This window comes from Hylobates moloch, unplaced genomic scaffold, assembly GCF_009828535.3.
Source record: "Hylobates moloch isolate HMO894 unplaced genomic scaffold, HMol_V3 SCAFFOLD_12, whole genome shotgun sequence".
In the NCBI taxonomy this organism is placed as follows: domain Eukaryota; kingdom Metazoa; phylum Chordata; class Mammalia; order Primates; family Hylobatidae; genus Hylobates; species Hylobates moloch.
Window position 1 is genome coordinate 50,854,508 of NW_026652287.1, and position 22,966 is coordinate 50,877,473.

Here is a 22,966-nt window from a genome sequence, read left to right on the forward strand (position 1 = left end):
CCCCGTCGCCTTCAGCAGTCATGCCCCATTTCCCTTCCCACAGCCCCCGGCAACCACTAATTTGCTCCCTGTCTCTGTGGATTTGCCTGTTCTGGGCATTTCATATAAATAGAATCATACAACACGTTGCCTTTTGTGTCTGGCTTCTTTCACTCAGCATCGTGTTTTTTATTTCATCCCTGTTGTAGCATGGATCAGGACTTCAATCTCTTATCAGGACTTCAATCTCTTTTTTTTTTTTTTTTTTTTTTTTTTTTTTTTTTTTTTTTTTTTTTTGAGACAGTCTCGCTCTGTCATCCAGGCTGGAGTGCAGTGGCATGATCTCGGCTCACTGCAACCTCCGCCTCCTGGATTTGAGCAGTTCTCCTGCCTCAGCTCCCCGAGTAGCTGGGATTACAAGCATGCACCACCACACCCAGCTAATTTTTGTATTTTTAGTAGAGACGGGATTTTGCCATGTTGGCCAGGCTGGTCTAGAACTCTTGACCTCAAGTGATCTGCCTGCCTCAGCCTCCCAAAGTGCTGGGATTACAGGCGTGAGCTACTGCGCCTGGCCAGGACTTCAGTCTTTCTGATGGCTGAATAAGACTCCAGGCAGGGCACAGTGGCTCACACCTATAACCCCAGCAGTTTGGGAGGCCAAGGCAGGTGGATTGCTTGAGGTCAGGGGTTCAAGACCAGCCTGGCCAACATGGTGAAACCCCCTGTCTCTACTTAAAATACAAAAAGTAGCCAGGCGTGGTGGCAGGTGCCTGTAATCCCAGCTACTCGGGAGGCTGAGACAAGAGAGTTGCTTGAACCTGGGAGGTGGAGCTTGCAGTGAGCCAAGATCCTGCCACTGCACTCCAGCCTGGGCAACAGAGCGAGACTCTGTCTCAAAAAAAAAAAAAAACCCTCAAGATTTCACTGATGGAATGTTGTTTATCCATTCATCCACTGGACACTTGGGTGGGTTATCTCCACCCAAGCAGCTGAAAAGAACACTGTGAATCATGCCGCTATGAACATCCCTATGCAAGCATTTGTTTCAACACCTGTTTTCAACTCCTTTGGGTAGATACCTAAGAGGGCAATGGCGGGATCATAGGGTCATTCTAGTCCGGATTTGAACTCAGGCCCTCCAGCACCAGAATTCAGTCTATTGCGTCCAGTGAACCCCGGAAGCACCCGGTTTAAAAGGATTGGGGGCTCAGGGTGTCTGTATGTCTTACGCATGGGAAAAGGATGGGAGGGTTCAGTTTCCCTGGGTGAGTGAGGTGGGGCTAGAGCTCACATCCTCCCAGCACCCTGAATTCTGGAGGGCCAGTACCTGGTGGAGGAGGGGATGGGCGGGGACCCTGTCATAGGATGGTATTTTTTTTTTTTTTTTTTTTTTTGAGATGGAGTCTCGCTCTGTCGCCCAGGCTGGAGTGCAGTGGTACGATCTTGGCTCACTGCAACCTCCGCCTCCCAGGTTCAAGCGATTCTCCTGCCTCAGCCTCCTGAGTAGCTGGGATTACAGGCACCCGCCACCACGCCTGGCTAATTTTTTTGTTTTTTGGTATTTTTTGAGGCGGAGTCTCACTCTATCTCCCAGACTGGAGTGCAGTGGCATGATCTCTGCTCACTGCAACCTCTACCTCCTGGGTTCAAGTGATTCTCCTGCCTCAGCCTCCCGAGTAGCTGGGATTACAGGCGCCCGCCAGTATGCCTGGCTAATTTTTGTATGTTTTAGTGGAGACGGGGTTTCGTCATGTTGGCCAGGCTGGTCTGGAAGTCCTGACCTCAGGTGATCCACTCACTTCGGCCTTTGGAAGGTGCTGGAATTACTGGCATGATCCGCCCACCTCGTCCTTCCAAAGTGCTGAGATTATAGGGGTGAGCCACCCCGCCTGCCCAGGATGGAACTTTTGGTTCCTGCTCCTTCCTGGCCGACAAATCCCTTCCTGGGGCAATGACTTGGGGAACCCAGGGACCCAATAGGGTGAGCATGGACTCTGAATCAAAGTCCAAGGATTTATCACAGTAAGAAAGTGTGTGCACCCGGAACCGAGGCCAGTAGTGCCACATTTGACACTATGAGATTTCTGGTAATTGCCCTCCATACAGTTTTAATCATGCATTTGCCCTGAGGGTTCACTCTCCAGACCTCTCCCATCTAGAGGACCCAGGAGCTATTTCTTACATTTTACAGGAGAGGAAACTGAGGCACAGCCAGGCCACGTATACGCCTCGGCTTCCTCCTCGGGAAGAAACAGGGATGAAGGAGGAAGGAGGGGTTTCCTGAAACCATAGCCCAGCTCACACACCTGGACTTCCCCAACCCCAGAGCTCCCAACGCTGGGTCCAGGCTAGAATCTCCTAGAGATTCAGAGGCAGCACAGGGCAGGGTTCAAATCCTAGCCAACCCCAACCCTAAAAATCTACAAATCTGAGGCCGGGTGCAGTGGCTCACATCTATAATCCAGCACCTTGGGGATCTGTGGCAGGCGGGTCACTTGAGGCCCACAGTTAAGACCAGCCTGGGCAACATATCAAAACCCCGTTATCTAGAAAAATGACAAAAATGAGCCAGGCATGCTGGCGGGTGCCTGTAGTCCCAGCTACTCAGGCTGGGAGGTGGGAGGATCGCTTGAACTGGGGAGGTCGCTTGAACTGGGGAGGTCGACATTGTAGCGAGCCGAGATCACACCACTGTACTCTAGCCTGGGTGACAAAGCGAGATCCTGTCTCTCAAAAGAAGAAAAAAAGAAAAAGACTACAAATCTGCCTGATTTTGGACTTCCAGAACCTTTCCAAATGCCAGCAGGTGGCATCTGGATGTCTGGGGGCACATCGTAGGTTTTCGGGTCCTGGAATTATTTTAAATATAGAGATGGAATGTCACTATGTTGCCCAGGCTGGTCTCAAACTCCTGGGTTCAAGCGATCCGCCCCCCCTCGGCCTCTCGAAGTACAGGAGTGAGCCACTGCGCCGGCCCCAGGTTCAGGAATCTTTGAACCCACTGCAGAGAGCAGAGGTGCAGCAAGGTTTAACCTGCCTCCCTCACTCCTTATTCCCACGGCCTTATCTAATCATTTCTTCACGGAACACACTTGGGCCCACGCTGACCGGTCTCTGTGCCACGAACCCGCAAGGCGCTGCTTGTTCATCTCCAGCCACGAGGAGCTCATTCCCTAGCAGCGGGCCAGACCCAGGGTGGGGTCGTGAGCCCCGAGAGGGGCAAGGGTGGCAAGAGCGGGATGGCAGAGGTGGCAGCCGGGACCGGAGAGGGGAAAGGGCGTGGCCGGGGAGGGAGGAGCCGGCGGAGAACTTCGCCTGGGCCACAGGGAAACTCAGCCCCGCTGGGAAGAGGGGGACTGGCAAGCGGCCAAGGCGGAGGGAGGCAGGAAGGCGTGAGGCCGGGTGGGAGGGAGGAAGCGGGAGAGGGGCGGGAGCTCTGGCTCAGGTGAAAACTCTTTCTTCGGCTCGCGAGCGGAGAGGAGCACGTAGAGGGGCAGAGGCGGGACTGTCGTCTGGGGGTGAGTGTCGGCAGGCCCCGGAGGATCTGGCGGACCCCAGTGGTGGGGGTTTGGGGGTGGGGAAGTTGGGGCTCTGGAGAAGCCCTTGCCGGTCTCCACCGCGCATACCCTGCAGATGTGGGAACATTCAGGAGCCCCGAGCCTCGAGAACCCCGTTGCCCTCACCCATCCGTAATTGTCTCCTCCGGCGTTCCCAAGGCCAGCTCGGACCTGGGTCGGGGAGGAGGCCTCCTCCACAGCTGGCGACCCGGGGATCCCGGCGCCCCTCCCAGATTGGGCAGGATCAGACCCCCGAGGCGGATGCCGCTTAGTCAGCCTTGGCTGTTACTGTTACCTGTGTTGCTGAGATTGTTGGCCCCTTGGTTGGGAGTATCTGGGCAAGCCAGCGCTGGAGCCCCCGGTTGGGGACTGGAATGCCAGGTGCTGGGCGGCATTCCAGGGGCCCTGGCTGTGTGGCATGGACACATTGCTCTTGGTCTCTGAACCGGCCTCAGTTTCTCCTCCGTGAGGTGGAACAATGACCCAGCTGGGATGAATATGCCCGAAACGTTCAGTCAAAGGAAATTTTTGTGATGAGGTGTACTGCTGGCCACTGGGGGCCCTTGCGTGAGTGGCGTTAGGTCTCTGAGCCTCAGTTTCCCTGTGTGTCAAGGGGGGATCTCATGGCATGGGACCTTGGCGAGGATGAGTTGAGAGGATAAGAGCTGTGGCCACTCAGTGGGTGCCCAGGGACAGTCAGCTGTCATCATAATTATATTAATAATAATAATGTCTGTAGCCACTGTTCAGATTCATTCTTGTTCCAAGAATCCTGACCATCTTTTCCTCTGGGTCAGATTTAAACTTTTTGTTTGTTTGTTTTATTTGTAGAGGTGGGGGTCTCACTTTGTCACCCAGGCTGGAGTACAGTGGCTCGATGCACTGTACTCACTGCAGCCTCAACCTCCTGGGCTCAAGTGATCCTCCCACCTCAGCCTTCCGAGTAGCTGGGACTACAGGTGCACACCACGTGCAGCTAATTTTAAAATTTTTGTGTGTGTGGAGACGGGGTCTCACTATGTTGTCCAGGCTGGTCTCAAACTCCTGGGCCCAAGCAATCCTCCTGCCTTGGCATCCGAAAATGCTGGGATTTCAGGCATAAGCCACCATGCCCAGATCTGATTTTTTTTAAATGGACACTTCTCAAGAGGAAACTGAGTTCCCCCCTTAACTTGGACCGGGGACTCCTGCAGTCCAGATCTCGGATTCAGGGCCCAGGGGAAGCCACCTGGCTGTCTAGGTCTGGGGCCAGACCTGGGGGCCATCACTTCCTCCCACTGGCCTGTTCTCAAGGTGACATCAGGCAGGGCTGGTGTCAGGAGGAAGAGGTGTGGCCCCCAGGTCAGGCAGCTGGGCCTCCACATGGCCTAGGTGAGCAGTTGGGTATTTGCTCAGTCCAGCCTGGACACCCTCCCTCACCCTCACCCCTAGGGTGTGGCAGTTCCTGGCAGGTGCTCTGGGTGTGGGGGAACCAAAAGGGGGCCTTGATGCTTCTCTGTTCCAGGCCAGAGTTCAGGAATCCAGACAAGCCAGGTCAGCCCAGGAGGAGCAAGTAAGGGCTCACTGAGTGACATTTCCTCCTGCCACCAGCCTCTGAGGCCCAGAGCAAGCAGGAATTTGCTCACTCCCCCAACCCCATGAGCCAGGGAGGATGCCTATTGTGGACCCTCTTCCTGGTGGGAATCTGGCTTGCCTTGATTGCTCCTCATGATGGTGAGCTCACTACCGACATGGCAAACTAAAGGAAGTCTCCTCAGCTGGGAGTTAAAGACAGGAACTAGGCTCCCACCCAACCTTTCTTTTTTTTTTTTTTTTTTTTTTTTGAGACGGAGTCTCTCTCTGTCGCCCAGGCTGGAGTGCAGTGGCACAATCTCGGCTCAATGCAAGCTCCACCTCCTGGGTTCACGCCATTGTCCTGCCTCAGCCTCTCCGAGTAGCTGGGACTACAGGCGCCCGCCACCACGCCCGGCTAATTTTTTTGTATTTTTTTAGTAGAGATGGGGTTTCACCGTGGTCTCTATCTCCTGACCTCGTGATCTGCCCTCCTCGGCCTCCCAAAGTGCTGGGATTACAAGCGTGAGCCACCGCACCCGGCCACCCAACCTTTCTTAGGTGGATTTCTAGGCCTCTCTGTGCCTCGATTTTCCTATCCATAAAAATGGAGCTAATGCAGCCCTACTTCTCAGCACAGATATGGAGTTTAGATGGACAGATGGTGGCCAGGCTGCACACAGGACCTGGCATATTGATTCTAGTCCTAATTATGCAGCTTATTATGTTCTCATTTATAACATGTATCTTTGCACACAGAAATAATATCATGAATATTTCTGAGCTCTAAGTACAAGGCTTGGAGAAGAGCCCTGACCAGCCTGAGGGCGTGGGGGTCCAGGAAGTCCCCAGAGGAGGGGCCCAGGAGACCTCAGTTCCCCATCACTCCTGGGTTGTGCGAAGGGTCTGAGGTTGAACTGCGATGCACGGCCTGGCTTCCCAGCCTCAGTTTCCCCATCTATGGAGTGAGCCCAGAGATGCCCTTTGAGACTCCACTGGGCCAGGGCTGGTGTTTATTCAGGGGCCCCTTTCCAGTCTCACACAGGTGCCCCAGGCAGTTCCTGCACTGGGGTAGGGCTGGCATGGATGACATACAATGAGTCATCCATGACAGAGCCTCGGGACCTAGAAACCTGGGACACCAAGGTCTGAAGTGCACATGTCACCCTGCCCAACCCCACCCCTTTTTCTATACCCAGGCACTTCCCGGTGCAAATATTGAGTATATATTGACACAGAACTCACTAGCACACATGGTTTCACTAAAGCAGCGTCCGGCCACTGTGAACCTAAAGGATTTACTGGGCTATTTCTTCTTCTTTTCTTCCCCTTCTGTTTGCAAAAGCAACTCCTGCTCCTTGTAAAAAGGGACCAGCCCATCATTACTGGGAAACCCAAACTGGTAAGAACTGGTGAGGAACCACCCTCAGGGGTTGGCAGATCAGGGTTCAAATCCCACCAACCCGCCCTGGCCTCAGTCGGCTGTGTGACCTTGGACAGAGGTGCACCCTCCCTGCACAGATCGCCACCTGGACTCTAGGCTCCCCTCTGCAAGGCTCAGTGAAACTCCTCGGGTTCCTCCACAGGCCAGGGGCTCACACCCTCTCCTGCTAGTGTCCCCAACTGCACCCTGGAGTTTCTTCACCCCCAGAGGTTGCACTCCTCTGGAAAATTGTCCTGTTTGCCACTTCTCTGTCCCCTGTTAGTGTATCAGCATCCTAGGCACACGAGTGTTTCTCTCCATCATCTTGGCTGTGTCCTCGGAACCTAGACCCAGATGTGGCATACACTAGGTGTTCAGCACTTGCTCAGAGCAGTCACAACTATGCAGATGATAAGGGTGGTGGCAGCTGCTATTAAATCTCATTGTGGCTGTGCGTGGTGGCTCACACCTGTATTCCCAGCACTTTGGGAGACCGAGGTGGGCAGATCACCTAAGGTCAGGAGTTTGAGACCAGCCTGGGTGACGTGGTGAAACCCCATCTCTACTAAAAGTACAAAAATTAGAAAAATTAGCTGGGCATGGTAACGCACACCTGTAATCCCAGCTTCTCTGGAGGCTGAGACAGGAGAATCGCCTGAACCCTGGAGGCAGAGATTGCAGTGAGCCAAGATAGCACCACTGCACTCCAGCCTGGGCGACAGAGTGAGACTCTGTCTCAAAAAACAAAAAAACAATCTAACTGTGGCTGGGTGCAGTGGCTGACACCTGTAATCCCTGCACTTTGGGAGGCTGAGGTGGGAGGATCACTTGAGCCCAGGAGTTGGAGACCAGCCTGGGCAACATAGCGAGACATGTCTCTACAAAAATGAAATTAGCCAGGGGTGGTGATGCACACCTGTGGTGAGCCAGCTACTCAGGAGGCTGAGGCAAGAGGATCAGTTGAGCCCTGGAGTTGGAGGCTGCCGTGAGCTATGATCGCGCCACTGCACCGCTCCAGCCTGGGCGACAGAGCAAGATCCCGTCTCAAGAAAAGAAAAAAAAAAATCTCATTGTTGGCGCTTCACATATGTGCCACTTGGAGCAAAGGCCACTGCTTGGAGCTACCACTTGACCCTCTAGCCTTTCCCAGGACTCAAGTCCTTATGTATTCAAACAGGATTCTTCCAGAAGCAACAGGAAGTTGCTTTGCCTTTTGGCAGCCTCAGAATGATCCACACCTCCATCCAAATCCCAATTTAGGATTGGTGAGAATTGGAAAAACAGCGGCCACAACAATGCTGATAGTTGGTGGCTCTGCCACCATCCCAGCTTTTTTTTTTTTTCTTTTTGAGACGGAGTCTCATTCACCCGGGCTGAAGTGCAGTGACACGATCTCGGCTCACTGCAACCTCTGCCTCCTGGGTTCAAGCGATTCTCCTGCCTCAGGCTCCTGAGTAGCTGGGATTACAGGTGCCCGCCACTACACCTAGCTAATTTTTTGTATTTTTAGTAGAAATGGGGTTTCACCATGTTGGCCAGGCTGGTCTCGAACTCCTGACCTCATGATTCACCCGCCTCTGCCTCCCAAAGTGCTGGGATTACAGGTGTGAGCCACCGAGCCCGGCTGACATCCCAGCTTTGCAGAGGAGGATGCTAAGGTCTGGGTGGCCCCAGCTACTCGGCCCAGGTCCCAGGGATGGTCAGTAGCTGGGTCAGAAGGCCCTTCCTCAAGGGCTGCTGGGGGTCCCCACGGCTGCTTCAAAGGCATCAGCTCACAGACCAGTCCTCCCAGCTGCAGGCAAGGCAGAGACTGAGAGCCAGCGACCAGGCTGGTTAGGGGTATCTGGGCCTGGGAGTCCCTAAAGAGGGATCCAGAAGTAGCCCTATCTGGGCCTCAGTTTCCTCATCTGGAAAGTGGGAGTTTCACAGGGAGAATTACCTTAATGCTATGGAGACCTCTGAGTCAGTGTCAGGCAGGACATCCCCCGGCCCCCTGTGCCACTCCCCATCACCCGTGGTCTCCAAATAGTCCTGGGAGTGAGGGGGGCAGATCTAGCCCCGGGTGGTGCCAGCAGGGTCCTTGATGACTTTCACATGCCCCACGTCTCTTGCAGACAGTGAAAAGAACAGGGTTGAGACTGGGCGCAGTGGCTCACGCCTGTAATCCCAGCACTTTGGGAGGCCGAGGCAGGCAGATCACTTGAGGTCAGGAGTTTGAGACCAGCCTGGCCAATGCGGTGAAATGCTGTCTCTACTAAACATACAAAAATTAGCCGGGTGTGGTGGCGCACACTTGTAATCTCAGCTACTTGGGAGGCTGAGGCAGGAGGATCGCTTGAAACCAGGAGGTGGAAGTTGCAGTGAGCCAAGATCACACCACCACACTTCAGCCTGGGGAACACAGCGAGCGAGACTCTGTCTCCAAAATAAAACCAAAAAAACAGGGCTGAGGGCGACAGAGGTGCCTGGAACCACTCGCACCTGGAGCAAGGGCCCAGCCTTGACTGCCCCCTGGGAGTGGCAGAGGACATGGGGCCAGGGTGCAGCTGCCAATGCCTACGATTCTGCTGAGCAGAAAACCCTTCTGCATATTTAGTGGTCATTAATTTTTAATGAGTCATTAATACTTAGTATCATCTGTGCATTGGAGCATGAATATTCAGTGACCATGAATATTTGGTATCTGAAGACTGTTTGTGGCTTGTTAATATTACTCATGATACTATTAGGCCAGGCGAGGTGGCTCATGCCTGTAATCCCAGAATTTTGGGAGGTTGAGGCGGGTGGATCACCTGAGATCAGGAGTTTGTGACCAGCCTGGCCAACACGGCGAAACTCCGTCTCTCCTAAAAATACAAAAATTAGCCAGGTGTGGTGGTACATACCTGTAATCCCTGCTACCCAGGAGGTTGAGGCAGGAGAATCACTTGAACCCAGGCGGTGGAGGTTGCAGTGAGCCGAGATCACGCCACTGCACTCCAGCCTGGGTGACAGAGGCTCTATCTAAAAATATATATATTTATATTCCTCATGATACTATTAATGTTCATGTATCATGTATGTGACTTGCAACTTTAAAAAAATTCGGAAAGTATATTTGGACACAACTTGCAACTTTTCATTATTGCTTTGCAACTATTTTGTATATTACAAATACTAGGCACCTCCTCTGTAGTTAATGGATTGTTAATGTTCAGTACTTCACTAACAGGCAGCACTTTTTTTTTGAGACAGGGTCTTGCTCTGTTCCCCAGGCTGGAGTACTGTGACGAGATCATGGCTCACTGCAGCCTTGACCTCCTGGGCTCAAGTGATCCTTCCACCTCAGCCTCCCAAGTAGCCAGGACTTCAGGCGCACACCACCATGCCTGGCTAATTTTTGTATTTTTTGTAGAGATGGGGTTTTGCCATCTTGCCCAAACTCTTGGGCTCAAGTGATCCTTCCATCTCAGCCTCTCAAACAGCTGGGATTACAGATACAAGCCACCACACCCAGCTGTTTTTTGTTTTTTTGTTTTGACACAGGATCTTGCTTTGTTGCCCAGGCTGGAGTGCAGTGGTGCTATCGTAGCTCACTGCAGCCTCCGACTCCTGGGCTCAAGCGATTCTCCTGCCTCAGCTTCCCAAGTAGCTGGGACTACTTGGCCCACACCTGGCTAATTAATTAGCCATCACACCTGGCTAATTTTTAAACTTTTTGTAAAGACGGAGTCTCACCATGTGGCCCAGGCTGGTCTTGAACTCTTGGGCTCAAGTGATCCTCCCACCTCAGCCTCCTGAGTAGCTGGGACTATAGGCACTCACCACCACCACACCAGGCTAATTAAAAAAAAAATTTTTCTGGCCAGGCATGGTGGCTCACGCCTGTAATCCCAGCACTTTGGGAGGCCAAGTTGGGCGGATCACTTGAGGTCAGGAGTTTGAGACCAGCCTGCCCAACATGGTGAAACCCCGTCTCTACTAAAAATACCAAAAGTAGCCAGGCGTGGTGGCACGTGCCTGTAGTCCCAGCTATTCGGGAGGCTGAGGCAGGATAATCGCTTGAACCCGGGAAGCGGGGGTTGCAGTGAGCTGAGATCATGCCATTGCACTCCAGCCTGGGTGAACTAGCAAGACTCTGTCTCCAAAAAAAAAAAAAATTTATTGTAGAGACAAGGTCTTGCTGTGTTACCCAGGCTGGTCTTGAGCACCTAAGCTCAAGTGATCCTCTTGCCTCGGCCTCCTAAATCACTGGGATTACAGGTGACTTATCTTGACTGAATCACGGGTGCCCAAGGCTTACTAGTCTCCCAAGCTATAAATCTGTTTGTCTCCTGAGGCAGAACCTGTGCGGCAGGGGACTGTGGCTGCTGCCTCGTGGAGTGAGGGTGAGGCTGCAGTGAGATAGGAGGTGATGGTTATCGTATTTTTTTCCCTTCTGCAACAAACTAGGTAGCATCCTGTGGGAGCACAGTTGCAGGAGATAAGATGCCCAGCCCTGGGGCTTCAGGCTGGGTGGGCAGACGGACAGGAGAGAAGCGAAGAGATTTCTCGTGTCTGATGGTGGTAAATCCTACAGACATCAGCAGTGCTGGGGCTGGGTGTTTTAGCCGGGAGGTTAAGCGTCTCGGAGGTGACATTTCAGGGGAAGCCTAAATATGAAGACTAGTAGGGTAAGAGCTGGAAAGGAAGGGGGTCCTAGGTGGAGGCAGTGGCAGGTGCAAAGGCCCTGAGGCAGGGCTGAGCTTGGGTGGTTTTTGTTTGTTTTGAGACAGGGTCTCGCTTTGTTGCCAGGCTGGAAGTGCGATCACAGCTCCCTGTAGCCTCCACTTCCAGGGCTCAAGTGATCCTCCCACCTCAGCCTCCCAAGTAGCTGGGACTACAGGCATACACCACCATACTCAGCTAATTTTTTTACATTTTTGTTTATTTTTAGCACAGACAGGGTCTCTCTTTTTTGCCCAGGCTGGTCTTGAACTCCTGGGCTCAAGCAATCCTCTAGCCTCAGCCTCCCAAAGTGCAAGGATTATAGGCATGAGCTACTGCATCCAGCCTGAGCCTGGGTGTTAAGGGATTTTTTTTTTTTGAGACAGAGTCTGGCTATATTGCCCAGGCTGGCATGCAGTGGCACGATCTCGGCTCACTGCAACCTACACCTCCTGGATTCAAGAGATTCTCCTGCCTCAGCCTCCTGAGTAGCTGGGATTACAGGTGCGTGCCACCATGCCTGGCTAATTTTTGTATTTTTAGTGAGACAGGATTTCACCATGTTGGGCAGGCTGGTCTCGAACTCCTGACCTCAGGTGATCCGCCTACCTCAACCTCCCAAAGTGCCGGGATTACAGACGTGAGCCACCGCGCCCGGCCATGTTTAAGGAGGCTGGTGCAGCTGGAGCAGATGAGTGAGGGCAGAGATTGTGTGGGAAAGATGGCAGCAGAGAGGACCCACATCCTGCAGCCACACCCCAGGCGGAGGCTTCTGGGTCTTGGCAGAGGAAATAAATGGCTTTTCTGTGCATTTGAGGAACCGGGTTCTGGAGGATGGCAAAATCGCACTGGCATGTGAAGTGCAAACAGCTCCAGGCAGGACCAGCTGGTCTGGCAGCGTGCGGCCAGGTGAGGGTCCCCAAGAGTCAGCCTGGATGTCACTGCTGGACACTGGTGGCACCGTGTCTGGCTTGGGGTGGTTTCTTCACCCACCTTGAACAGGAGTGCAGGGGAGGCACTGTAACGTGCAGGGAACATATGACAATTGCCTGTTGGCGCCAGGCGTGGTGACTGGTGCCTGTGGTCCCAGCTACTCAGGAGGCTAAGGCAGGAGCATCACTTGAGCCCAGGAGCTGGAGGCTGCAGTGAGCTATGATTGCCACTGCACTCCAGCCTGGGCAACAGAGCAAGTGAGATCCTATCACTAAAAAAAAAAAAAAAAAAAAAAAAAAAAACTTAAAAAATTAGCTGGCAAGGTGGCTCATGTCTGTAATCCCAGCACTTTGGGAAGCCAAGGCAAGAGTATTGCTTGAGGCCAGGAATTCAAGACCAGCCTGGACAACATAGTGAGACCCTGTCTCTTAAAACACAGCACACACAATCAATACCTGTTGGGCCTTCCTGGCTCATAGGCCATGGTGGGCCAACAGCTCTCACCTGGATACCAGACTGAGCCTCCCACTGCCCAGAGTTTCCTCACATTCTGTTCCTTCTGGTCCTTTTTCTACCCCCTAACATCTGGGCTGTAATCAAAACATTGATGACTTTCTTCATCTTATTTTCTTTTGTTTTTCTTTTTCTTCTTATTTTTTTTTTTTTGAGACAGTCTTGTTCTATTGCCCAGGCTGGAGTACAATGGCGCGATCTTGGCTCACTGCAACCTCCGCCTCCTGGGTTCAAGCGATTTTCCTGCCTCAGCCTCCGGAGTAGCTGGGATTACAGGCATGAGCCACCACGCCCTGCTAATTTTTGTATCTAATTTTTTGTATTTAGTAGAGACGGGGGTTTCACCACGTTGGCCAGGCTGGTCTGGAACTCCTGACCTCAGGTGATCCACCCACTTTGGCCTCCCAAAGTGCTGGGATGACAGCTGTGAACCACTGCGCCCAGCCCTTCACCTTATTTTCTAAACCTGCCTTCTCTCCTATACCCCAGCAGCCAGCCTCTGTCTAGGCCACCAAACTCTTCCACCTACATGTTACCCAATTTCCCTCCACCTCAGCCTCCCGAGTAGCTGGGACTACGGGTGTACACCACCACACTCAGCTAATTTTGTTTCTTTTTTTTATTTTTAGCAGAGACAGGGTCTCCCTTTGTTGCCCTGCCCTGATTGAAATGTCCCTAATCCCTTAGTGACCACAGGGAATTTTTTTTTTTTGAAATGACAGTCTCTCTCTGTTGCCCAGGCTGGAGTGGTGTGATTATAGCTCACTGCAGCCTCAAACTCCTGGGATCAGGCAATCCTCCCACCTCAACCTCTCGAATAGCTAGGACTAAAAGCATGCATCACCGTGCCGGCTAACTTTTGTATTTTGGGTAGAGACGGGGTTTCACCATGTTGCCCAGGCTGGTCTCGAACTCCTAAGCTCGAGCGATCCTTCTACCTCAGCCTCCCAGAGTGCTGGGATTATAGGCCTGAGCGACCTTGCCCAGCCCACAGGGGACTTCTTAAAGGTATAAATCAATCTGATTCCTCCCCTGCTCATAGACCCTCCATGGCTCCCCATTGCTTCTCACAGAAAACATAAGACGTTCTTCCTGGCCTGCTCATTCTATTCTTGTACTTCAGCAGGGTCCCATAATTCCATCATCACCTCCTTTCTCTCCCCCTGTCCCAACCACATCAGCCTCCTCGCTCTGCCACCAACACCCTAAATTTGTATCCATCTCAGGGCCTTTGCACGTGCTCCACTCTGTCTGGAATGCCTTTCCCCGCAGTCTGCCCAAGTGAATTCCCATCATCCTTCAGGACCTCCCTGATCCTAGGTTGCTCAGGTCCCCTGTGGACCTGCCTCAGTAGCAATTAGTATGGCTGTCACTAATTGTTAATATCATTTACAATTTTTTTTTTGAGACAGCGTCTTGCTCTGTTGCCCAGGCTGGAGTGCAGTGGTGTGATCATAGCTTACTGCAGCCTTGAACTCCTGGGCTCAGGTGATCCTCCCACCTCAGCCTCCCAAGTAACTGAGACCACAAGCACATGCTACCACAGCCTGCTAATTTTTTTGTTTTGTTTTGTTTTGTTTTGAGACAGAGTCTTGCTCTGTCATCCAGGCTGGAGTGCAGTGGTGTGATCATCATAGCTCACTGCAGCCTCCACCTCCTGGGTTCAAGTGATTTTCCTGCCTCAGCCTCTCGAGTAGTTGGGACTACAGGCGCCCATCACCATGCCTGGCTAATTTTTGTATATTTTTTTTTTGTAGAGAGTGAGGTTCCCCATGTTGGCCAGGCTGGTCTCGAACTCCTGACCTCAAGTAATCCACCTGCCTTGGCTTCTTAAAGTGTTGGGATTATGGGTGTGAGCCACTGCGCCCAGCCTAATTTTTGTGCTTTTTGTAGAGACGGGGTTTCACCATGCTGCCCAAGCTCTTCTACTTATTATTATATTGAGGGCAGGGCTGGCTTGGTCATGGCTGCATCACCAGCATCTAGCATACAGTAGGTGCTCAGTTAACACTCTGGGGCTGATGAGTCACTGTGACAGTTAACAGGACTGGACTCATGCACGTTCACGGATATTCACCTGTCTGTGCCCCAGGTGGCCGAGAGTTGGCCAGGTTCTCTTTGAGGGATGTTTGGTGCCATCCATGACGCAGTCCCTTGTGATAGATTCTGGGAGGCCCTGAGGTCTGGGAAGGGAGTCTCCCAGTGACCCCGAGTTGAGGGATGTATGAGGTGGGCATACTGCACCCATCAAAGTTCTGGGTTCTGGCTGGGCATGGTGGCTCATGCCTGTAATCCCAGCACTTTGGAAGGCTAAGGTAGGCAGATCATAAGGTCAGGAGATCGAGACCATCCTGGCCAAAATGGTGAAACCTTGTCTCTCCTAAAAATATGAAAATTAACTGGGTGTGGTGGCGCGTGCCTGCAGTCCCAGCTACTCTGGAGGGTGAGGCAGGAGAATCACTCAAATGCAGGAGGCAGAGGTTGAGATTGCGCCACTGTACTCCAGCCTGGGCAACTCCATCTCAAAAAAAAAAAAAAAAAAAAGTCCTGGGTTCTGATACTGCTGCATGCTGAGCTTCAATGTCCCTGTCTGTAAGTGGGGAATAGCTGGGGAATCAAGGTAACCAGGATGGTGTACTGACAGTCACTGAGGCAGTCACCACACAGCTAATATGCATCAAGCCCTTTTGCAGTCAGGGAGCAGTGGCCCCAGTGTGTGTGTGTGTGTGTGTGTGTGTGTGTGTGTGTGTGTATTGGAGCAGGTGGAGCAGGGAACCTCAGCACCCCCATGTCCTAATAAGGAAACTAAGACTTCACACGGAAAGGCAGGGCACGGTGGCTCATGCCTGTCATCTCAGCTCTTTGGAAGGCCGAGGCAGGTGGATCACTTGAGGTCAGGAGTTCAAGACCAGCCTGGCCAACATGGTGAAACCCCGTCTCTACTAAAAATACAAAAATTAGCCAGGCACTGTGGCTCATACCTGTAATCCCAACTACTCAGGAGGCTGAGGCAGGAGGATCGCTTGAACCCATGAGGTGGAGGCTGCAGTAAGCTGAAATTACACCACTGCACTCCAGCCTGGGCAACAGAACGAGAGAGAGAGAGAGACGCTGTCTCAAAAAAAAAAAAAAAATTAAAAAAATTAATCCCCAGCAGGGAGGGCCAGGGCACCTGTCAGAGCCAGTAGGGGTTGTAGTGCTTTGAAATGAGTCTTGCAAGAGGTGGAGGAGTTAAGTGGGGGGTGAATTTCAATATTTTGCCAACCTGAGCAACTGTACAGGGCAACCAGGTGTTGGGGGCCACAGGAAAAGCGCTTTGCTCATGGTGAGTGTTCAGTGAGTTTTGTTTTCCACAGGAGCCGCCCAGGGGGCTCCTCAGGCCAACCCCAGACCCAGGCTGGCCAGGATGAGGTATCTCCGGCACCTGCGGCCCAATGCCACCCTCATTCTGGCCATCGGCGCTTTCACCCTCCTCCTCTTCAGTCTGCAAGTGTTACCACCCACCTGCAAGGTCCGGGAGCAGCCACTGGCGATCCCCGAGGCCCTGGCCTGGCCCACTCCAGCCACCCACCCAGCCCCGGCCCGGTGCCATGCCAACACCTCTATAGTCGCCCACCCGGGCTTCGCCACGCAGCCGCAGCACGTTCGGAACTTCCTCCTGTACAAACACTGCCGCGCCTTTCCCCTGCTGCAGGACGTGCCCCCGTCTAAGTGCGCGCAGCCGGTCTTCCTGCTGCTGGTGATCAAGTCTTCCCCTAGCAACTATGTGCGCCGCGAGATGCTGCGGCGCACGTGGGGCCGCGAGCGCAAGGTGCGGGGTTTGCAGCTGCGCCTCCTCTTCCTGGTGGGCACAGCCTCTAACCCGCACGAGGCCCGCAAGGTCAACCGGCTGCTGGAGCTGGAGGCACAGACTCACGGAGACATCCTGCAATGGGACTTCCACGACTCCTTCTTCAACCTCACGCTCAAGCAGGTGCGCTGGACTGGGGTCACCTGATCGGGGCCACGTGTCCTTCTTGTCCAAATTACCACCCACTCCTGAGGAACCCAGGGGACCAGAAACCCTCCTCAGTCCATCACAGCCCATTCTGCCCTTCTGCTGTCCTCACCAGCCTCGTGGTGACCCAAAATCGTCTTCTTCTAGGGGAGGCTATGGGGAAGGGCAGAGGAGGTAGGTTACTAGCACACAGCTCAAGCCTGATGATGCGGGTTCGAATCCAAGCTCTGCCTCTTACTTGGTGTTCGACCTTGGAGAAGTTCATTCAACACTCTGTACCTCAGTTTTCTCACCTGGAAAATGGGATGTGAATGAGTCCCACCCACTTCTGAGGGCTGGTGTGAGGTTTACAGGAGATGGTGTTTGTAAGGCACCCAGACCAGTGCTGGATGTCCAACTCAACTTGGCAATGACACGGGACACATCTCCTTGTTTATTTTTATGTTTATTTATTTATTTTTTTAATGGAGTCTTGCTCTGTTGCCCAGGCTGGCGTGCAGTGGTGCTATCTGGGCTCCCTGCAACCTCTGCCTCCTGGTTTCAAGCGATCCTACTGCCTCAGCCTCCCAAGTAGCTGGGATTACAGGCACTCACCACCACACCCAGCTAATTTTTGTATTTTTAGTAGAGACAGGGTTTCACCATGTTGGCCAGGGTAATCTCGAACTCCTGACCTCAGGTGATTTTCCCGCCTCGGCTTCCCAAAGTGCTGGGATTACAGGCGTGAGCCACTGCACCCGGCCAACACCTCCTTGTTTATTTGTTCTGGTTCTGTCTCCCCATGAGGCTGGGGGCCATGTCTATTTCACTCACTGCTGTGTCCCTAATGCCTAGAATAGATTCAGGTGCACAGCAGGTGCTCAGTTAAGACCTTTTTGATGGACAAGAACCCATGAGAGGTAGCTAGGCATGGTGGCTCATGCCTATAATCCCAGCACTTTGGGAAGCTGAGGAGGGAGGATCACTTGAGCCCAAGAGTTTGAGGCCAGCCTGAGCTACATAGTGAGACCTCATCTTTTTTTAAAAAAACATTTAATTAATTAATGTTTATGTTTTTTTAATTAATTTTTTTTTCAGATGGAGTCTGGCTCTGTCCCCCAGGCTGGAGTGCAGTGGTACAATCTCGACTCGCTGCAACCTCCACCTCCCAGGTTCAAGTGATTCTCCTGCGTCAGCCTCCTGAGTAGCTGGGAATACAGGCGCACGCCACTATGCCCAGCTAATTTTTTTGTACTTTTAGCAGAGATGGGGTTTCACCATGTTGGCCAGGCTGGTCTCAAACTCCTGACCTCAAGTGATCCTCCTGCCTTGGCCTCCCAAAGTGCTGGGATTACAGGCATGAGCCACCACGCACAGCCTCGTCTCTATTTTTTAAAAAAAGAAGCCATGAGAGGTGAGAAAATCCTGCCCATCTGCAGATGAGGAAATGGAGGGGCTCTAAGAACCCCTCCTAGGTCATTGAGTAGAGCAAGACAAGTAGAGACAACATTTTCAAGGAGGAACAGGGAACTGTGCAGGTTCCTGCCCATAGGAGGTACAGACAGGCCTGGGTTCAAGGCCTCTGTTAGCCGTTTCTCTGCGGATGACCTCACTGCAGTTTTCTCTGGGGAGCCTCTGTTCCCTCGTCTGTAAATAAGATTGAGGACCACTTCTGCTTCCTAAGGGTGCATTCAGGATTCAAGGTAGGGTAAGCACCAAGCACAGCGCCCAGCAACAAACAGATACCCAGCCTGTGTAGGTTACCGTAGGGGAAACTGAGGCTGAGGAAGATAGGGGCCATGGCCTCTTAATGTGCTGTGTTCTGAAAACACAAAAGTGGCCAGGCACAGTGGCTCATGCCTATAATCCCAGCACTTTGGGAGGCCGAGGTGGGCGGATCACTTGAGACCAGGAGTTCGAGACCAGCTTCTTGGGAGGCTGAGGCAGCAGGATCGCTTGAACCCTGGAGGCGGAGGTTGCAGTGAGTCAAGATCGTGCCACTGCACTCCAGCCTGGGTGACAGAGTGAGACTCTGTCTCAAAAATAAAAACAAAAAATCCTTTTAAAGTGTGTGATAAACATTAACTTGACAAATATGAACCTAGCACCCATGAAGCACTGGCACTATGCTGGGTGCTGAGGGAGATGGCATGAATAGGAAAGAGAGAGACACAGGCCCAAGGAGGGAACCCCAGTGTTTGGTGGGAGAGGTGGATGTTAATCACACAGTCCGGGCACGGTGGCTCACACCTGTAATCCCAGCACTTTGGGAGGCTGAGGCACGTGGATCACCTGAGGTCAGGAGTTCAAGACCAGCCTGACCAACACGGTGAAACCCTGTCTCTACTAAATACAAAAAATTAGCCAGCTGTGGTGGTGCATGCCTGTAATCCCAGCTACTTGGGAGGCTGAGACAGAAGAATTGCTTGAACCTGGAAGGCGGAGGTTGCAGTGAGCCGAGATTGCACCACTCCACTCCAGCCTGGGCAACAAAAGTGAAAACTCCATCTCCAAAAATAAAATAAATAAAAAATAAAATAAAAATCACACAAAGGCCAGGAGTCGTGGCTCATGCTTGTAAAGTCAGCATTTTGGGAGGCTGAGGTGGGAGGATCCTTTGAGGTCTGGAGTCTGAGACCAGCCTGGGTAGCATAGCAAGATCCCATCTCTTAAAAAAAAATTTATTAGCCAGGAGTAAGTAGCGTCATGTGTCTGTAGTACCAGCTACTTGGGAGGCTGAGGTGGGAGGATCACTTGAGCCCAGGAATTTGAGGCTGCAATGAACTGTGATCGTACCACTACACTCTAGCCTGGGCAATAGAGCAAGACCCTGTCTCAGAAACAAAATTCATACAAATGATTATTTAACAACAGGGCTTGGCCAGGCAGAGTTGGAAGGAATAGCAATAAATGTAAATGTAACAATTTTCCAGCATTTCTTGGTGCTTCATGGAGCATGGTCTCCATGGATTCCCCAACACTCCTAGAGGCACATGATAAGGCCTGTTTGGAGAGTTGAAACCAAGGCACAGAGAGGGTTTCCCAAGTAACCCGGCAGGGGCTCAAACCCGGGCTGGATTGTGGACACTTCCTTTCCTGGGCTCACTGGGCTGGAGTGGCTAATAGAGACCCAAGGCCAGTTTCTCCAGCCCTCAAGCAAGCATGCCCTGTCCACCCTGCCTGCAGGTGCTGTTCTTACAGTGGCAGGAGACGAGGTGCGCCAACGCCAGCTTCATGCTCAACGGGGATGATGACGTCTTTGTACACACAGACAACATGGTCTCCTACCTACAGGACCATGACCCTGGCCGCCACCTCTTCGTGGGGCAACTGATCCAAAACGTGGGCCCCATCCGGGCTTCGTGGAGCAAGTACTATGTGCCGAAGGTGGTGACTCAGAACGAGCGGTACCCACCCTATTGTGCAGGTGGTGGCTTCCTGCTGTCCCGCTTCACGGCCGCTGCCCTGCGCCGTGCTGCCCATGTCTTGGACATCTTCCCCATTGATGATGTCTTCCTGGGTATGTGTCTGGAGCGTGAGGGACTGAAGCCTGCCTCCCACAGGGGCATCCGCACGGCTGGCATGCATGTTCCATCGCAACGCCTGTCCTCCTTTGACCCCTGCTTCTACCGGCACCTGCTGCTGGTGCACCGCTTCCTGCCTTATGAGATGCTGCTCATGTGGGATGCACTGAACCAGCCCAACCTCACCTGCGGCAATCAGACACGGATCTACTGAGTCAGCATCAGAGTCCCCAGCCTCTGGGCTCCTCTTTCCATAGGAAGGGGCAACACCTTCCTCCTAGGAAGCTGAGACTTTTGTGGTCTGAGCATAGGGGAGTGCCAGGGAAGGTTTGATGAGTTAATATTCTGGCTGGTGAACTCCTACACATCCTTCAAAACGCACCTGGTACTGTTCCAGCATCTTCCCTGGATGGCTGGAGGAACTCCAGAAAATATGCGTCTTCTTTTTGTGGCAACTAATGGCAGAAGTGCCTCTGCTAGAGTTCCAACTGTGGATGCATCCATCCCGTTTGAGTCAAAGTCCTACTTCCCTGCTCTGACCTACTCACAGACAGGATGCTAAGCAGTGCACCTGGCAGTGGTTTAATGGCAGATAAGCTCCGTCTGCAGTTCCAGGCCAGCCAGAAACTCCTGTGTCCACATAGAGCTGACATAAGAAATATCTTTCATCCCAGGAGAGAGGGGTCCTGATCTTAACCCTTTCTTGGGTCTCAGACAACTCAGAAGGTTGGGGGGATACCAGAGAGGTGGTGGAATAGGACCGCCCCCTCCTTAATTGTGGGATCAAATGCTGTAATGGTGGAGGTGTGGGCAGAGGAGGGAGGCAAGTGTCCTTCGAAAGTTGTGAGAGCTCAGAGTTTCTGGGGTCCTCACTGGGAGCCCCCATCCCTGTGTTCCCCAAGAATTCAGAGAACAGCACTGGGGCTGGAATGATCTTTAATGGGCCCAAGGCCAACAGGCATATGTCCCACTACTGCCTGGAGAAGGGAGAGATTCAGATCCTCCAGCGGCCCCCCCACCCATTATGTTTTACATATTACGGGGGGACTGAGTGAGCCAGTGACCCCCTGCAGCCACCAGCTTCAGGCCTCAGTGTCTGTCGCTCAAGCTTCACAGGCATTGCGATGGGGCAGCCTTGGGGAATAAAAGTTTTGTGAAGACTTGGAGATCTTTTTTTTTTTTAAGCAAATTTACAAGTCTCAACAGACAAGTCCACATTCATCCCTAAAAGTCTTATTTTCCAGTAGAAAATATACACTAGTAAAAACAGGGCATGGGGCTGTGGCTCAGGGCTGTAATTCTAGCACACTGGGAGACCAAAGTGGGAGAATCACTTGAGCCCAGGAGTTTTGGATCCTGTCTCTGCACAAAATAAAAAATTACTCGGGTGTGGTGGTGCTCACATGCCTGTAGTCCCAGCTATACTCGGGAGGCTGAGGTGAGAGGATCCCTTGAGCCCAGGAGTTGGAGGCTGCAGTGAACAATGATTGCGCCACTGTACTCCAATCTGGGCAGCAATAAGAAAACAAAAACATAAAACAGGACGTAGGTGAGGCAAAAGCTGCAGGAATTTCTATCAGGCAGATCTGACCTCATCCCACTCACCCCCTGCTCAGATGCCCTTCATAGCTCCTTATTGCTTTCAGCTCATATCCCCACATATCCCCAAAGACAGATTTTTTTTTTTTAAGATGGATTCTTGTTCTGTTACCCAGGCTGGAGTGTAGTGGCGTGATCTCGGCTCATTGCAACCTCCGCCTCCCAGATTCAAACAATTCTCCTGCCTCAGCCTCCCAAGTAGCTGGGATTACAGGTTACAGGCATGTGCCACCACGTCCAGCTAATTTTTGTATTTTTGATAGAGACGGGGTTTCACCATGTTGCCCAGGATGGTCTCAAACTCCTGACCTCAAGTGATCCACCCGCTGGCCTCCCAAAGATGCTGGGATTACAGGCGTGAGCCACAGTGCCTGGCCAGCCAAAGATAGATTCTTGTTTCCAGCTTGTCAGCAGACTCAGGAGTGGGAAGTACAGGGTGAAATGCTCTTAGCTGGATTGGACGCTGGGCCCACCTTGGCCTCCTGCTTCCAGCAAGGCCCCCTCTGAATCTCATCCCAGCCACCAGCAGTCTCCCTCTCCTTACCAGGCTTGCCTTCCCTGGTTGGAACCTCAGATCTGCTGCTCTCTGTAGCTCATCCTTTCCTCCCCTCTTCAAGTATTTATTGTGCACCTGCCGTGTGCTACACGCCTTGCCCTGTACTCCTCCTCCCTCCCGTGGGAAGGGTCAGCTGATACAGACCCACCTTATGGCAAGGAAACAAACCTGAAAATGATCAAATGGGAAGTTCCCGGGAGCAATAAGAGCTTTGAGCAGAATACTTTTTTTATTTTACTTTAATTTTATTTATTTTTGAGACCAAGTCTCGCTCTGTTGCCCAGGCTGGAGTGTGGTGGCGCGATCTCATCTCACTGCAACCTCTGCCTCCTGAGTTTAAGCGATTCTCATGCCTCAGCCTCCCAAGTTACTGGGATTACAGGCATGTGACACCACGCCTGGCTAATTTTTGTATTTGTAGTACAGACAGGGTTTCACCATGTTGTCCAGTCTGGTCTGGAACTCCTGGCCTCAAGAGATCCACCTTCCTCAGCCTCCCAAAGTCTTGGGATTACAGGCATAAGCCACTGCACCAGCCTGAGCAGAATTTAAATGGGGTGACAGGACCAAACACAGTGACTCATGCCTATAATTACAGGGCTTTGGGAGGCCGAGGTGGGAGGATCACCTGAGCCCAGGAGTTCGAGACCAGCCTGGGCAACATAG

At 52.4% G+C, this 22,966-nt stretch overlaps 1 protein-coding gene across 1 annotated transcript; it reads left to right on the top strand.

Moving 5' to 3' along the window:
• Positions 1-3,425: 3,425 nt before the first annotated feature.
• Positions 3,426-21,806, top strand: B3GNT3 (UDP-GlcNAc:betaGal beta-1,3-N-acetylglucosaminyltransferase 3). Its single transcript, XM_032170113.2, has 3 exons — positions 3,426-3,500; positions 16,002-16,618; positions 19,808-21,806. The coding sequence occupies exons 2-3, from the start codon at positions 16,052-16,054 to the stop codon at positions 20,357-20,359; spliced, it is 1,119 nt and encodes a 372-aa protein (XP_032026004.1). The 5' UTR covers positions 3,426-3,500; positions 16,002-16,051; the 3' UTR covers positions 20,360-21,806.
• Positions 21,807-22,966: the final 1,160 nt, after the last annotated feature.

What these genes read in the sequence shown, in the direction of transcription:
- B3GNT3 (XM_032170113.2), top strand. Translation starts at nt 16,052, where the DNA reads ATGAGGTATCTCCGGCACCTGCGGCCCAATGCCACCCTCATTCTGGCC. An exon ending in TCAACCTCACGCTCAAGCAG is followed by an intron (nt 16,619 to 19,807) that starts GTGCGCTGGACT and finishes CCCTGCCTGCAG; the next exon opens with GTGCTGTTCTTACAGTGGCA.